This window comes from Pholis gunnellus (genome assembly GCF_910591455.1).
Source record: "Pholis gunnellus genome assembly, chromosome: 9".
Lineage (NCBI taxonomy): Eukaryota > Metazoa > Chordata > Actinopteri > Perciformes > Pholidae > Pholis > Pholis gunnellus.
Window position 1 is genome coordinate 12,477,413 of NC_136535.1, and position 14,887 is coordinate 12,492,299.

Genomic DNA, 14,887 nt, shown 5'->3' on the forward strand with positions numbered 1-14,887 from the left:
CAATGGGCATGAACTACTTACTTATATATATATATTTATATTCATATACATTTATATTTATATATACAAATATATATTTATATACACACATTTATAGGCATGGACTACTTACTTATATATACATTTATATTTATATATATATTTGTATTTATATTTGTATTTATATTTATATTTATATTTATATTTATATCTATATTCATATTTATATTTGCTTTTGGCAGAGTAACTTTGATATTTACAGTGCCAAGTGAAAATTATTGCAATTTCTGTTTTTATATCATATGCATTCAGGCGCACGTTAACGCCATCCTGTCATATCCAAACCAAACCACAGGGCGGAGACTTTACTCAAGCAATACCTCTTGTACGTCACTCCCATGTGGGCGGAGCGTCGGATGCATCGAAAATGTCAACAACATGCCGGAGTCTTCCGGAGAAACAGAAACTGACGAGGGACTGACTGTCAGACAACAAAGAGATCGAGGAAATCTGTCGTCTCGTAACGTCGTGTCTGTAATATCTCAGTTTGCAGATGATAATTTAACACTTGTGCGGGTAGGAGTCTCTTTTGTGTGACCTGAATTTGACTGAACATGAGCCTGCAATGTAGTCACTTCATTGCCATGATGCGCGTGAGCCACGTGCATCTACGTTTAATCTGTCAGTGGGTGGAAACGTGACACAAATCTGGACGGTGTATATAAATATATAAAAAAACATTCAGGACCTTCCCAGTCCCTCCTCTGTACGAAATGGTGTCACCACACTGACCAGATCCTGTCAGGCTTCACCAGTTGTTCCCAGTGGGTTTTGAGATGATCTTTTTTGATGGGTTTTGATGATCTTTTTTCGTTGTCATTATCCTAGACATGTTCAACTGGATTGATGGTTCCACTGTTATCCTGTCTACTCTAAACCCTTCATTGCTCTTTTGTCTCTCACACAGAACATTAGCACAGGACTGGCAGTTGCTGGTGTCATTGTAATTGCAAGGAGTATCAAACTGGTAAGAGGAATAAGGACCACACTGGCAAAGGGACCCTCAAATTACAGACTCCGCTCATGGTTGCATTTTGGATTTAATGAGCATTCGCTGTTGCACAGTAATAACCTTTGTTTCAGGTTCAAATTTGACACTAATACTCCTCAGTTAAGTGGAAACTATAGATTCTTGCAGCCCATCGGCTTCTGTTCTCTCACTTAATTCCAAATCTCATTGCGTCTAATAATGTTAGACTTGTAGTATGTTAATGAAATTACATTTTCAGACAAATGAGTCATTTAACGTGGCCACTCAGCTGTCTCATTCCACCTCTGCAGGTCACCAAATTTCAAGCTGCGTCTGAGATCCCTGCTCGTTTTATTGAGAGGAACGTCAGCCTTCGTGGGAAAGTTCATTCAATCACAGAGAGAGGACTTGAAGTGGAACATGTCCCAATTTATCTGCCAGTCGTCTCTCCGCTTCTTTCTAAACACAAAGGTAAGAGTATCCTTTGAGTGCAATCATGAAGGCGAACACACACACACACACACACACACACACACACACATTACAGCTCGCATCCTGCCTTACACATGAATAACCTATCAAGAGTGTGAACAATTAAAACGGTCCAATCAGCACACAGCTTGCCTCATTAGTTCAACAGCATGATAAGTTGCTGAAGGGGCAAAAAAATGTCATTGTGACATCTTTACTTCGTAAATGTCAGACTGTTTAATTTCATCATCTTTTCATGAGTGAGAGTGACAGGTAAGCTTGTTATCTGTGTTATCAAATGATGGTATTCGCTGACCAATAACGTCAAGCAGCTGATGCTTTATAGAGAGTGCTCCATCAGCATCTTCAGTGTGAAGGACTCACATGAACAGATTGGCTCCTGTCGAGTTATTGCAAATATTACCTTTGTCCTACTTGACCTCCCACGTTTTAAAGCTGCTTAGACCCATCGTTTGGGACTGTGGCTATACACAAAGAGGATTTACTTACTTGTCTTTCATAGATGTGGTTGGTCTGCGTGTGCCTTTTTTCATATTAAGTCTCGGCCAATCACAGTTATGATTAAACCAAAATGAGTCACTACTAACCAGTATTGAACATTTTTCAATAATAGACTATTATAATTAGGAAAAGTTATTGTACAGCTGCTTTGTTTAGACCACATTTAACATTAGAAGAGTTGATTTTCTTTTGCTAAATTCACAAAAATGTCAAGGTATAATTTTTTTTATTGGGTCTAAAATAAGTATTACAGTGTACATAACTACAGATCAGCTATATCCTATGCTTTACTGTAACACGCATGGTAAATGGCTCTTTCATGTCCTCTTTAGGTGGGTGCAGGTCACCAATACTGGTGCATCTTGCAGGAGTGGAGTTGACTCCAGAGGGCAGGGTATGGCTGCAGAAGAACTTGGCTCCTGCCCAAACAGTCTGGCTAAAACTTATCAGCCGAGAAGACGACATGCTACACTGTTTGGTGTCTCAAAGCAGAGTGAGTAATTGAGACAAAGGGAGGGGGTCGGTGGAGTCAGTCTCACAGCCAGTGGCTGAAAAAGTACTTGTATACTTGTATAGTAGACGTATACCTGATGTGAGACTGTTAGGAGTTTATGTTCTATAAAGTAATTTATTTGTCTCTCCAGCAGGGGTCGATGTGGAGCTACTGTATCAACGAAGAGGTCCTCAGGCTCGGTCTGGCTCACCCTGCGCCCGTGGTCGGGGTCCTGCCTGACTCTCGCCTCTACTGGCGTCTCCTCAAACGGCTGCACAGGGCAGAGGTCAAAGCTGAGAGGAAGGGGCGGGGACTGTGGAAGCAGGACAGCCTATGGGAGAGAGCCTCCAAGTTTGTCAGAGACAACGCTTTATTCAGACTGATGAGGAGGATCTTTAAGAAGACCCGAGACTGATGGTTCCAAGACAGAGTTGTTTAGTTAAGCTGTGACAGCACATGATCTGCCTCATTTATTCTGTATACCTGTGATATCGTGACACAAAAGGAGCTTAACAATCTTATCACAGGCTGTAAAAAGTGCCATCCATCACTAATCTGTCACGTATGATAGCTGTGCCTATCAAGTCAATGAAAACAGCTGGATTCTCCTGCTCTTACAAAAAAACCTCTAGTTTTGTGTTTTTATTTCTACTATGTTTCACAGAAGTTTGAAATGATTAAAAACACATTTCAAACCCTACTAATCCTTTGGCTTTCACTTACCCCATTAGACCACAGCTTAGCACAGCCTCCTCTGTAGCAGTGTCTGTGTGTGTGGGACTCCCTACTAATCACTAAACGAAGGCGGGGTATGTTAACGGTGTTCAAAATGCAGAGAGGGGGGGGGGGGGGTGCCTCTCACTGTTACTATAGAAACACCAAATGTGAAATACAAAGCAAAGGCTAAACTCTATATGGCCGCCCTCAAACCCCACGGGAGCCTTGCATGTTGTGTGTATGTGTGGGGATCTTGAGGTACCTACAAAGAGGGCCCTTTTAGCCGTAACGTGATCAAGACATTTGACTCCTTAAATGGAACAGAAACGAGACCCAGCCTGTAAACTGCCTTGATTTCACGTGGTGTCATTATAGCAATGAATGAAGAACCCTTTGGAAGAATAAGCCCCAAAGCAAATGTCATGTATTTCTAGGATTGTGCTCATGTGCTTGTCTTTAATGTTTGCAATACAAGTCCACTGCCAAAATTGCACCTTGTGCTGTGGTTGCTATCCATGCTTCAGCCAAGCACGGCGGAGGAGGAGGAGGAGGAGGAGGAGGAGGAGGAGGAGGAGGGCCTGCAAATGAAGCCAGACTGTAATGTGTGTCCCGTGGGGTGCAGGGTGAGGGGGTCTAGATGCAGTGAGTGGGAGCACCGGCCAGTCAATCCAATGGGCTGAAGGAGATTAGTGCAAAGGGGAGGAGGGTCGCAGGGGTAGAAGGGGATTTTGGGTCCGGGCACAAAGACAGCAGAGGAGGAGTCACAGTGGAAGGGAAAGGGAGTGAAGGAAAGGGGGGGGGGGGGGGTTGATGAATCAGCTCTCTTTTGTTGTGCAAATGTTACTAGCGACTGTTACTGGTCAAAGAGGCTCGTGATTGGTGGGCTGGTTTAAATTGTAAGGTGCATTTCAGGCTGATGGCTGTTGCTGCCAGACTTTGAACTCGCACAGAGGGAGGAGTGGAAGGGAAACCACGAGACAGAGAAAAAGGGGGAAGGAAGGGCAAAAACCTTCTGAAGCTGAAGCGTGCGTCTTTTTTTTTTATCTTAATGGAGATGATTATTGAATATTTGTGCAGATAGGAATGTCTTTGTGTGAAACAATATTTTATTGGGAGTCATGTGGTCATCAATGTGCTGCATGGTTACCTGCCATACTGTAGTAAATTACTCACCATTTGTCCAAATTGAAGCTTGAAGAAGTTTCAAAGGAACAAGATTATTAAAAGAATTGTTGGAACGTCAAGGTAGGATTTAGGACCACTTGTTTCTTCATCATATTTTAAATACTACTGGGCAAAATAATGTTAAAATTAAAACAAAGTCATTACGATCATAACATTTCATTCTATTAACACAAAGTAAGTGAAGTATTGTCACATACTGGTAAAAAGGGTTAATAAGGTCTATGTCAGTGTTCTTACATTTTGATATACACGAATTGAATTAGTCTTTCTTCTCTTTATTTGTGTTCCTAGTGTTGAATGGAAGGAATGATTGAATGAGTAATCTATCTCTGCGGTCCCTCGTGGAAAAACTGTCCACTCCGAAATCCATTCCAGGTTTCTCCTTACTCCACCAGTCCCACACTAGTAGTACTCATTTGAAAAGGCACAGTGCTTGATGTAGTGGTGGGTACTTGCCCCCACACCAGTGAAGTTGTTGGGACATTCTCTGTGCTTGGAACCACACTGCTGGGACTATCACTGACTTACTGCTTGATGCCATGGACATTCAGTGCCTGAAGGACTACTGTTCTGGGGACAGTGGCAATATTTTGTGAGGAAGCTGAAAACGTGGTTTAAAAATCTGAAACTGAACTGGCAGAAGTAAGTAAACCTGTGATGCTTGTTGTGATTCATAAAGACATTTCTTTGAGGAAAACAGTGTCATTAGATCTCACATGGTGCATTTTTCTAACTTAAAAAGACACTTTCCTGACACTTAACTCTACACTTTTCTGACGATGGCAATCTGCATACAGTTAACTGTCACTTTAAATGTATTGTTGTCAGGATACTGTGTACAGTATCCAAGCAAATGTGCACCTGTTAAACCTGCGTGCCTGGACACAGCTCTGTAATATAGACACTCAAGACTTTGCAGTCCTTATCTTTATTGAACCCCTCTAAGGAAAGCCACAGACAATCAGGCTCAAAAACACTTTCTTAATCTTGGATCATTTTGACAACCACAAACTGCCTGAGCTGATGTGATCAGGTATACATTTGTGTCATGTACATTGGCTTGTATTCTACTAGAAGCAATAATTCATCTGTGTGATTGATAAAGCATTTTCTGCTGCATGCGTTTCACATTTTGGTGCTCCTTCCCATTGTGCTTTAACTTAACAACAGAGATTTGCAGCAGGGCAGCATAACAAAGGCCTTTATCAAACTCAGCCGGCAGCCATTGAAGAGAGAAAGAGATGGGGCAATCCCCCGTCCGAGAGCAGGGTCCTTGGGGATTTTTAAATTTGATTTGAGTGCTTGTGTGTAGCTGCCCGGGTGTGAAAGACAAAGAGATTTAAAGAGACAGAGAGCTGGTGTGACACTGACTGCACCCCAAAAAAACACAAAGGTGACCCTCCATCTTTTGCTCCTGCCTGATAAACCTTACAGAGTGTTGTCAACATCTCAAACAAGGACGGTCTTTGTCAGGCAGAGTTGGTGAAGCTTATTTGCAAATTGATACGGGCATGAAGGCCTCAGGTCCAAACTCACTCACTTTTGGGATGTGCATGTGCAACTTTCTCACGAGATGAGGCCATTTCTTGATTTCACCTGCTGTCACTATAAACACTTAATGTTAAACAACTATAACACTGAGTAGCTTTACCCTCACTCACCCACATGCACTGTCGAGGATGTGTGTGTGTGGTGTGTGTGTGTGTGTGTGTGTGCAAGAATGCATCAGCCATAAAGTGACTCCCTTGTTATTATGTGACTAGAAGTATTGTGAACAGTGTATCGGCTTGCTGGTGTAGGGTTGTAGGAGTGGGAACATGATTCGTTGTGGGAGCTGTGATACCCTCATGAATAATTTAAGATTTTTGGTGGAAGGAAGGGAGGACTGAGGGTGAACACTTTGGGATTGAATGAACCAAATTGTGTGTGATTTGTGTATATGTATTGTGTGTGTGTGTGTGTGAAAATGTATGTGTAAAAGACACAAATATAAATGCAAGCAATGATAAAGCTGTAACGTTGTGCGACTGTATGTCATAGGCCAATCACGCACTTACTCATATCTATTTACCAATACAAAAATGAACAGCTCTCTTCTGTCAATGAGGACATTAAGCAGACAGTTTGAAACAGTCTAAAACCTGAGAGTGAAAGTAAAGGATAGGGACAGGAGGGAGAGATTAAGTGGTCGCTCTACTTGAAATAGAGCCGAAGGTTTGACTCATGACCTTACCCACCCCTCAATTTCACAGTAAAGCAAGACGACCCAGACACATACACGTTTTACCACACACATGTGCACAGAGCAGCTCACATGAAAGTTAAAATAAGATTGCGCTCCTAAACACACTGTATACTTGATATTCTGGCTATGGAGACACGATTTCCCCCTAAAATGGATGAATGTTTAATCAATAGCATATTTTGAATTTATTAATAATTTCAGGCGGTACTAAAAAATGTTCGGACACGTAATGATTCTCTTTTATAAACTTCTTATCTTATAAGTGTTTCATTTGTTAACATAAGTGCTCTCCAGGTATCTATTTCAGCTTTAAATCTAGACGCTAAATTTGACAGTACAGTTTGGTCACACAGCACTTTGGCAGAGGAGATTTCTTAGTTTGCACCGCTTTTATGACTCCATAACGTTACAGCGTCTGTTGACAACCTCAGATAGCCTCAGTGCCTCCTCGTAACAACTCTGACCCCTCAGTAACCTCGCTGCCTAAAGGTTTGCTCTGTTTCCTTATCAGGTCAAAGGCTCCATGAAACAGCACAGGCGGAACAATTCAGATGGTACAACTTCCTCTTGCTTCCTCTTAGCCTGGTGAAAACACGTTAAAGCTGTTTTGTAGGGCTCAAATGACCTTTTCAAGCAAAATGGACAAATAATCTCTTGTTCCAGCTTCTCAAATGTCCGGATTTTCAGAATGCATAATTATGAATTGAATCAATTTGGGTTTTGAATTGTCGGTTAGATGAAACAAGCTCTTTGAAGATGTTGCTATGTGGACTTTTTCCTATTCCTATCGACCAAACAATAAATCGATTGATCAAGAAAATAATATGAAAATTAATCAAGAATGAAAATCATTCAGTTGCATCTATAGAGATTTGAACAGGATGATATTCCATGTAGATTTTCCTGAACCTGAGGTAGAAATGTGAGCTTTGAAGTATAATAAATGGAATATTCTACAGTCTAGAAATTGACAATGAGCAAATAATTAAGTTTGATTCATTGTTAGAAGAAATACAAACTGTAGTGATACGGATATTTTACATGGCCCTGTGAGAGTCAATAACTTTTGAGCACCCCAAACCCCTAATACATGAAACAGGAACTTTTTATTTTTATTTTACAGAAAGCATTTCCATGTTTGTAACAATGGTCAACAATGACAATATTTTCACATGACTTTAAATGCCTTTTACCTCTAGTCCCCTATACACCCTTTACTTTCATATATCAATGAATGAGTGAAGTGGTTTTGGAAACCTGTCTAGCCATCAACATACCAAGACTGTTTACTCTCTCTTCTGATAACTGCTTAACAAGCAATTACAAGCTACTCATTGACTCCGTAGAACAGCAAGGTGGTTCACTGGCTGAATGACGTTAGGATCCTCATCCATCCCAGGTGATTTCTAGAGAAGGGAGATATATGAAGCAAAATAACTTCCTATATCTTTACAAAAAGGCACAACAACCGAGATAGTTGCAGATTTAATAATAAATTATTCTGAATTATTATATTGAATACTGGTTACTAATCACTCAGCATGTATGGCAGCTGGTCACATAAAAAAGAATACCCATCGTATATCTCATTAGTCATGTCTTAATAGAGTGCTCTTTGGCATGTGTCAATATGGGTTGACAGATGCTGCTGTCTGTGTGCCATGAGAGGGCCATTGTTACAAACAAATGCTTATATGAGGGGCTATTTGTTCCATGGCACATGTGCCATGAATATTAAACAGCTCCTTAAAAAAGAATTATGGTTTAAATCTGAGCTTTATGTTCATTGTTATGCTTAATTGTAACAACTTTGCAGGTGCTGCAGTTCTTTTATTATTTCTATTCAACTGTCTCACACATAAAGACCCAAAGATATGATAATTACATGTGATAAATCTGATTTAAATCATTATATCTTTTGCCTATATAGCCTCTCATTCATGTTATACTTTTTTATTCTATATTTGCCTCGAACAAATATATTTTTGATTGCAACTGCAAAGGCCTGCTCTCAATATTTGAAAGACACAACAGTAGCCCTATAGTTAAAGCTGCCAATTTATAGGCCACTGCCAATGGTCTTTCAGTTAGATAAGAACCAAAATCAGCTGTATCAGCAGTGCATGGACTTACAGCCTGTGTGATATAGAAATGGATTGCTATCCTGTCAGATCAAATCTGTGTTTTACATCCAGAAAGGAAAAGTTCTAAAATGCTGCATCCACATATTTCAGATTGTTTTAGTTATGTTTCATTTAAATATCTACGACAACAAAACTTTTAACTTGGTGGCATCCTCGGCCCACTTCCTATCAGGGCCTCACGTATAGTTGCTCATCGGGCAGTCTGGCAGTGAAACATTTATTTATAAGCTGCTTTCTCTCCCAGTAGCCTGATAGTCTGGAAAGAGCAGACTGCATTCCCCTGAGGTTTGGGCCCCCTTGGTTACTAGTGTTACACGCAGTCAGAAGAGCGAAGTCGTTTTACTATCTCACCTTGATCATGCACTGACACACACAAAGCAGCCTCAGCCAGGTTAGCTTAGCTTAGCATAAAGACTGGCGACAGGGAAATAGTGAGCATGGCTCTATCCAAAGTTAACAAAATCCACCAATCAGCACCTCTTATCAGCTTCGCTTCTATCTTGTTTGTTTGATTTGTACAAAAAACGGTCTCCTGGATGCTTGGCAAACTCACATTGATGACAAGACTCAAGGCAGTCACTGCTCCCAGCCAAGAAAGCGCCATTTTTCAAAAACGTACTAATTAAACAAAGGAGAATTAACATGTTAATTAGTTGCTTTTTTGGGAGGCTGGTAGTTGTATTTGTTACCTGTTGACTACGATTCTAGCTGTTTCCCCTTCTTACCATGATGCTAAGCTAGGCTAACAAGCTGCTGACTGTGTAGCTTCATATTTAATGGACAGACATGTGAATGGTACCAATCTTCTCTAACTCTCGGCAAGATTGTGCATTTTCTAAAATGTCAAACTATCCTTTTAATTTGGTATTATTCGATTTGGCCTTCACTGATGAATACCAACCCACTATGTAAATATGTAGTAATTTCCTTTGGTTCGAGTATTACCATTTTTGCTTGTTATGTTTGCGACAGTATAACAAAATTAATTAACCGCGGAATGAGATGTTGAATTTAGTTGCACCACTATTATAGACACTGTAGGATCTCTGATGATATTTGCTGTGCAACTTGCAGTTACATGCAGTATTTGTAAAGCTTACTAACTTGCACATTCTGGTAACTTCTTTATGCCATGTGACTTCAATGTTTATGGTGGATTCATATAATCTAGCTGTATCGGGACCTGACATGCCATTAAAGCTGCTCAAACAGTGTCTTTCATCTACCTCGACTCCTATTTCAAATATGGGCTCTGTTATGAAAACAAACAGTAATTTAGAAACATTATTCTATAATCAAGCAGTAAGCCACAAGGGGCCGTGCTCTACGGTGAGTTCACAGCAACAGAGAGGCGTTGCAGGCGTAAGGTTAAGGCAAGTTTTTGACTATGAAGAAAAGCCTCTGATGACTTTTTATGCTTATAACATGAAGGAACGTTTTTAAACTGTACACTCTGCAAAGGTTTTATAGTTCAGGAAAAATTGTGATATTGGGTCAAAGCTCTATTTGGTTCTCGACCAAAGCACCACCAGAAATCACTGATTATAGGATGATCACAAATATTTTCTACTTTTCTTTTTTGCTGTTTTTCTTTCCCCTTTGTGTTTTTGTCCATGTCTTGTTGTAAAAGTGAATCTTTTGGCTTCCAACTCAACTTCCTGCACCGACTTTGACAACTTAATATTTAATAACTAATGATAAAATATTATTGATGATAAAAAGGTCTTACAATATTCAAAGTGACAGATATTAAATGTTGCTGATCTAATATACAACTATAGTAAGTACATTTATGCTATTCAGTTATCCAGCTTTTGGCGGAGTTCTGCATGCACACACTAATTTGCCATGACATGGGTGTCATATTCACAGAATGAGTGGCTCTTTGTTCCATATCATAAACCATGTCATAAACATCACAGACATAACAGGCTTCTGTGTTTTAAAGTGAGGTGGTGGCAGGGTCACAGGAAAGTACTTTCACCTCAACGATACTTAACCTGTGAGCTCTACGTGTTCCACCAGACAGTCACCTCTTCTCGGGTCAGCCGGCACCAGACGCCAATAACTGTCTCAGAGGCTCCGAGCCTTTCCGGATCTATACATCTCCTGTGGATGTGTGTGTGTGTGTGTGTGTGTGTGTGTGTGTGTGTGTTTGTAGTGGGATGCAGTAAATTAGAGGAAGACAGATGAGCAACAGGTGGGGAAACACTAAGCGGTCAAACTGGCAGGAATGAAAAGTGATCAGGAGGAAATAGTGGGAAATTGGGAATCCGGGAATGATGGCCAGGAGAAACAAAAGTAGGATGAGAACACATCGAGAAAGATGTAGAAATTCAAAGGTTACAAAAAGGTGGACAATAAGAACTAGATAGCGGGTCGGGAAATTGTAGTATGACAGATTGGTAAAGAGGAGGATCAGATAATGTTTTCATGGTAGAACTGTAAAGACAGCAAAGAGCCTGGCCCATTGGTGGGTTATAGCTTTAAGCTGTCACTGTAATCCCATTCATTCAATTACATGCTGATTTTGATCACAATAACAAAAACATTTTTGAAGACACCCGAAACACATATACTACGTGTTAAGGCATGGTAGAGGTGGTGACACTAACAACATAATAAAAAATAAAAAACATTTCAAAATAAAAGCCTAACTAAGTAAAACTGGACAAAAACGTATTATGATTTCACAAATGCTGGAATCACAGGATGAAGTTTAACTGCAGTACAGGGAAAGTTTTGTTTGTAATTCACTCTATATACTTCCAAGTTGCATAAATTGTCTTCTTTGCACACAAAATTAAGTTTTCTGTAATTGTAATGGTCACTCAGCTCTACAATATTAGACTTTATTCGAAGTCTCTCAAGAATCCACGATTCATGAAAATGTAATTTGAAATGTTTGCCTTTCCCCCTCAAAGTCTCCCTGTCCAGAAAGGAAGCAAATTATATTTAAAACCATTAAAATTAAAACTCTCTTCTCCCCTACAGGTCATCCAATTGTTCATCCTCCCCGGTCCCTCCTTCTCCCACCATGAGCTCCTGGGTTGTGAACAGGAAAGGAGAGCCAAAGTACCGCCGGCACTTCCTGACAGACAACAGCACCTTTCATGGTAAAGACAGTATGACACACACACACACACACACACACACACACACACACACACACACACACACACACACACACACACACACACACACACGCACAATGTAATAACTAAACCTATTAATGAATGTTCACACAGAATCAGGTGCTCTCTCAGTCTCTCTCTCTCTTGGGACAGAATAATAGGCAGACTGTATGTACATATTCTCTGATAACTGTACGTCATGGGAATGAACAGTAGAGGGAGACTCGTCTCCATTATTGTGCCTCAAACACTCAGGCTTTTATATTGCAGACAGCACAGCCAAGATTCAGGCTTGTGACCTCAATAAAACCTTATTACCGGTACACAAAACCTCAACCCCAATCGCTGTGTCATGAATGAAAATCTGTTCAGACTTAATTCAGACATGATGTGTTTTTGCCAATATAAAAACATGTGTCCTAGCAGGCTACAACATCTGAGTTGTATTGCTATATCTTTCTCCTCATGTGTGATTCCTGCACTTAAAGAAAGTTAAAGAAAAAAGACAAACCGGCATATAGAAGAGGATTTGCGTACAGTTTTTCTACTAAATTTGCATGCATTGGCTTGAATAACCTGACACATGTATGCAAAGCTGTTTATACCAGTATGTTGTATACGATTCAATGAACAGCAGCAAATAGTGCATTTGCCATTCTCCTTAAAGCTGACATTAATCCAGACATCAAATTGATCATGATTTATGAGTTTCGAGGCAGTCAGGCTGCACACACTGACAGATCCGCCAGACAAATCCAGAATAAATCTCTGATCTCGGTCTGCCTTTGTGGCTGTCACACCTTCAGCAGACAGACCGCCTCACCTGTCCTTGACTTACTATAGCCATGCGTCCACATCCCACCCCTGCAGACTGTGTACAAGTGCGTACTTTTAGCTCGTCTGCGAACCACACAGAAATCAGGCCTGCTTCACTCTGCTGTGGATGATGGATTGACCTGATTGATGCAGAGATTAATGCTTCCCCTTCCTTCCTTCATGCTTAGAAATATTGACATTATCACATTTGTGGGAATTTCACAGATTTTGTCCCTTTGCAAATATGTTTCTCCAAGTCAAAGTAGATTTTTCCTTGACAATCTGTGATTAATTTATGTTGTTACAATGAATACAGAGCACGAAATGTGAGTACATTTTTATAAATTCCCACAAAAATAAGCTGCACTACCCTTCACCCCCTCCAATCCATTTTCTTACAAGAAAGACCTAGTCACATCTATTATATCCAGGCTGCTAAAAGGGATAAAGGAAACAGAACGTGAATAAATTGTATGTCGTATCTTTACCAAACTTAAGATCCTGATCTCTGTCTGTATTCCCTCCTTGTGTCCCTCACAGTTTATCCTTAATTGTCACACAGAACCATTTTGTAAACATCTGCATCTTGCCACTTTTCCTGTCAATTTTCCGCATGAAATTGCTTCACTCTGCCTCTTCCCCTTCCTTCCAGTTGTTTCCACTCTTTTGTGACTGACAGATTGGCTGATGGTTTTTGTTTGGACATGGTTCATAAATCAGTGTAAGAAGCGGGTTTGAGGGGAGGGGGGTGGATGGGGGGTTGTCTGTGATCAGGCAGGTGTGGATGAAAAGAGGTTTACAACTTAAATCAAAGTGAGCAGTCACTGGAAAGCCCCATGTAGCCTACTTGCAAATACACAGCGTACACCGCGTGCACACGGAAAACACACACACACATACACACACTGTCTTGCAGCATTGAACAGAGGGTGACACTGGTGGTCAGACATGTCTTTTTGTTCCTCCAGACAGCACTTATCGATTTCGTAACCTCTGCCTCTGGCTCTGTGTCTGAACACAACTGTGTGTGCGTGCAAGTGTGCGTGTGGCTGAGTGTGCTTGGTCACTCCATAATTGTCTTCTGCAATCCTAAATTAAATGGCTTTAACATGGACCAATGACGAAGACTAATCTAGGAGCTCTAGATTGACCAAAACTTTCATGAAGGAACTGACTAGCATACATCTGAGGCTGGACACACACACACACACACACACACACACACACACACACACACACACACACACACACACACACACACACACACACACACACACCTACACGTTTTAAAAGCTAAACTATAAATAAATGGTTAAACAGACCTCGCGGGCTCTCAGTCTCTCTTTCTCTCTCGTGGGACACGGACCCCAGTGTGCACACTACCCTCATATTCAATTTGTCCTGCTGCGCCTTTGAGGAAGCACAAAACGAGAGACATACCGAGAGCGTAAAGTAGGTCATAGCGCTGGCATCCCTGCGCAATGGGGACTCTTTAGGATATACACTGAGGGATGGCTGACCAAAAACAAACAAACACACAAACAAACGTATGTGACACGAGTTCGGTTTGGTGGGAATTCAAACTGTCGCCACACAGCTGAACCAGACTGTCGGGCAAAGCTGATGAAATGCCCAAAATGTCCAACTCCTGCGGTTAAGCCACTGCTCTGTGCGCTATCATTCACTCTCGCTCAGTCCATGCATTGAGTAATCTCTTGCTTATTAACAACCACTCTCCGTCGGTCCAACGAGCGTGTGAGGAATCCGCTTATCGTTTTGCCTGTGTGTTGCGGCTGGTGAGAGGAGCGGATGTGCGCGCAGCGGCAGTGGATGTCAGAGGTTTGAGAGCCCACTATACAGATCGTACAGGGGAGGCAGATGTCGAGGAGCATTTTGTTTTTGGGCTCGTTTTTAGTACAAAACAAGTGACACTTCATTATAATGGCGCATTTCATGTGAACGTCCAATCATCATGGAGAAATGGACTAGGCAGGCACGGTTTGATGGTTTTTTGAGCTGCTGCAATCAGGAGACAAACATGATTTCCAAAACGCATGGAGGGCGCTTGTGAGATCAACAACTCGAGTCCTAAATGGCAGAACTTGAAGTTTGCAGAAATCTCAATTTGGAGAAGGGTAAGTTATAATTTTC

General features: G+C 41.0%; 2 protein-coding genes across 3 annotated transcripts in view; both read left to right on the forward strand.

The window, feature by feature from the left end:
* The first annotated feature begins 409 nt into the window (after window positions 1-409).
* Window positions 410-3,555, forward strand: c18h3orf33 (c18h3orf33 homolog (H. sapiens)). 2 transcript variants are annotated; one of them, XM_079165814.1, is made up of 5 exons: window positions 410-555; window positions 947-1,006; window positions 1,321-1,480; window positions 2,335-2,495; window positions 2,647-3,555. In XM_079165814.1, exons 1-5 carry the CDS (start codon window positions 418-420, stop codon window positions 2,908-2,910), a joined length of 783 nt encoding a protein of 260 aa, XP_079021940.1. In that variant the 5' UTR covers window positions 410-417; the 3' UTR covers window positions 2,911-3,555. The 2 variants fall into 2 exon arrangements, with proteins under 2 accessions (XP_079021940.1, XP_079021941.1); XM_079165815.1 differs by having other exon boundaries at window positions 2,650-3,555.
* A 1,432-nt stretch (window positions 3,556-4,987) lies between these two features.
* plch1 (phospholipase C, eta 1) overlaps window positions 4,988-14,887 on the forward strand; it is a gene marked incomplete at its 3' end in the record, with an annotated part of 50,227 nt that continues 40,327 nt past the window's right edge. Inside the window, exons 1-2 of the mRNA XM_079166607.1 lie at window positions 4,988-5,039; window positions 11,781-11,902. Coding sequence (XP_079022733.1) covers window positions 11,824-11,902 — 79 coding nt within the window. The 5' untranslated portion in view covers window positions 4,988-5,039; window positions 11,781-11,823. The remainder of the gene's footprint in view (window positions 5,040-11,780; window positions 11,903-14,887) is intronic.

Coding starts and splice junctions, on each gene's coding strand:
- c18h3orf33 (XM_079165814.1), top strand. CDS start 418: ATGCCGGAGTCTTCCGGAGAAACAGAAACTGACGAGGGACTGACTGTC. Junction 1,007..1,320: donor TTGCAAGGAGTATCAAACTG/GTAAGAGGAATA, acceptor CCACCTCTGCAG/GTCACCAAATTTCAAGCTGC. Junction 2,496..2,646: donor GTTTGGTGTCTCAAAGCAGA/GTGAGTAATTGA, acceptor TTGTCTCTCCAG/CAGGGGTCGATGTGGAGCTA.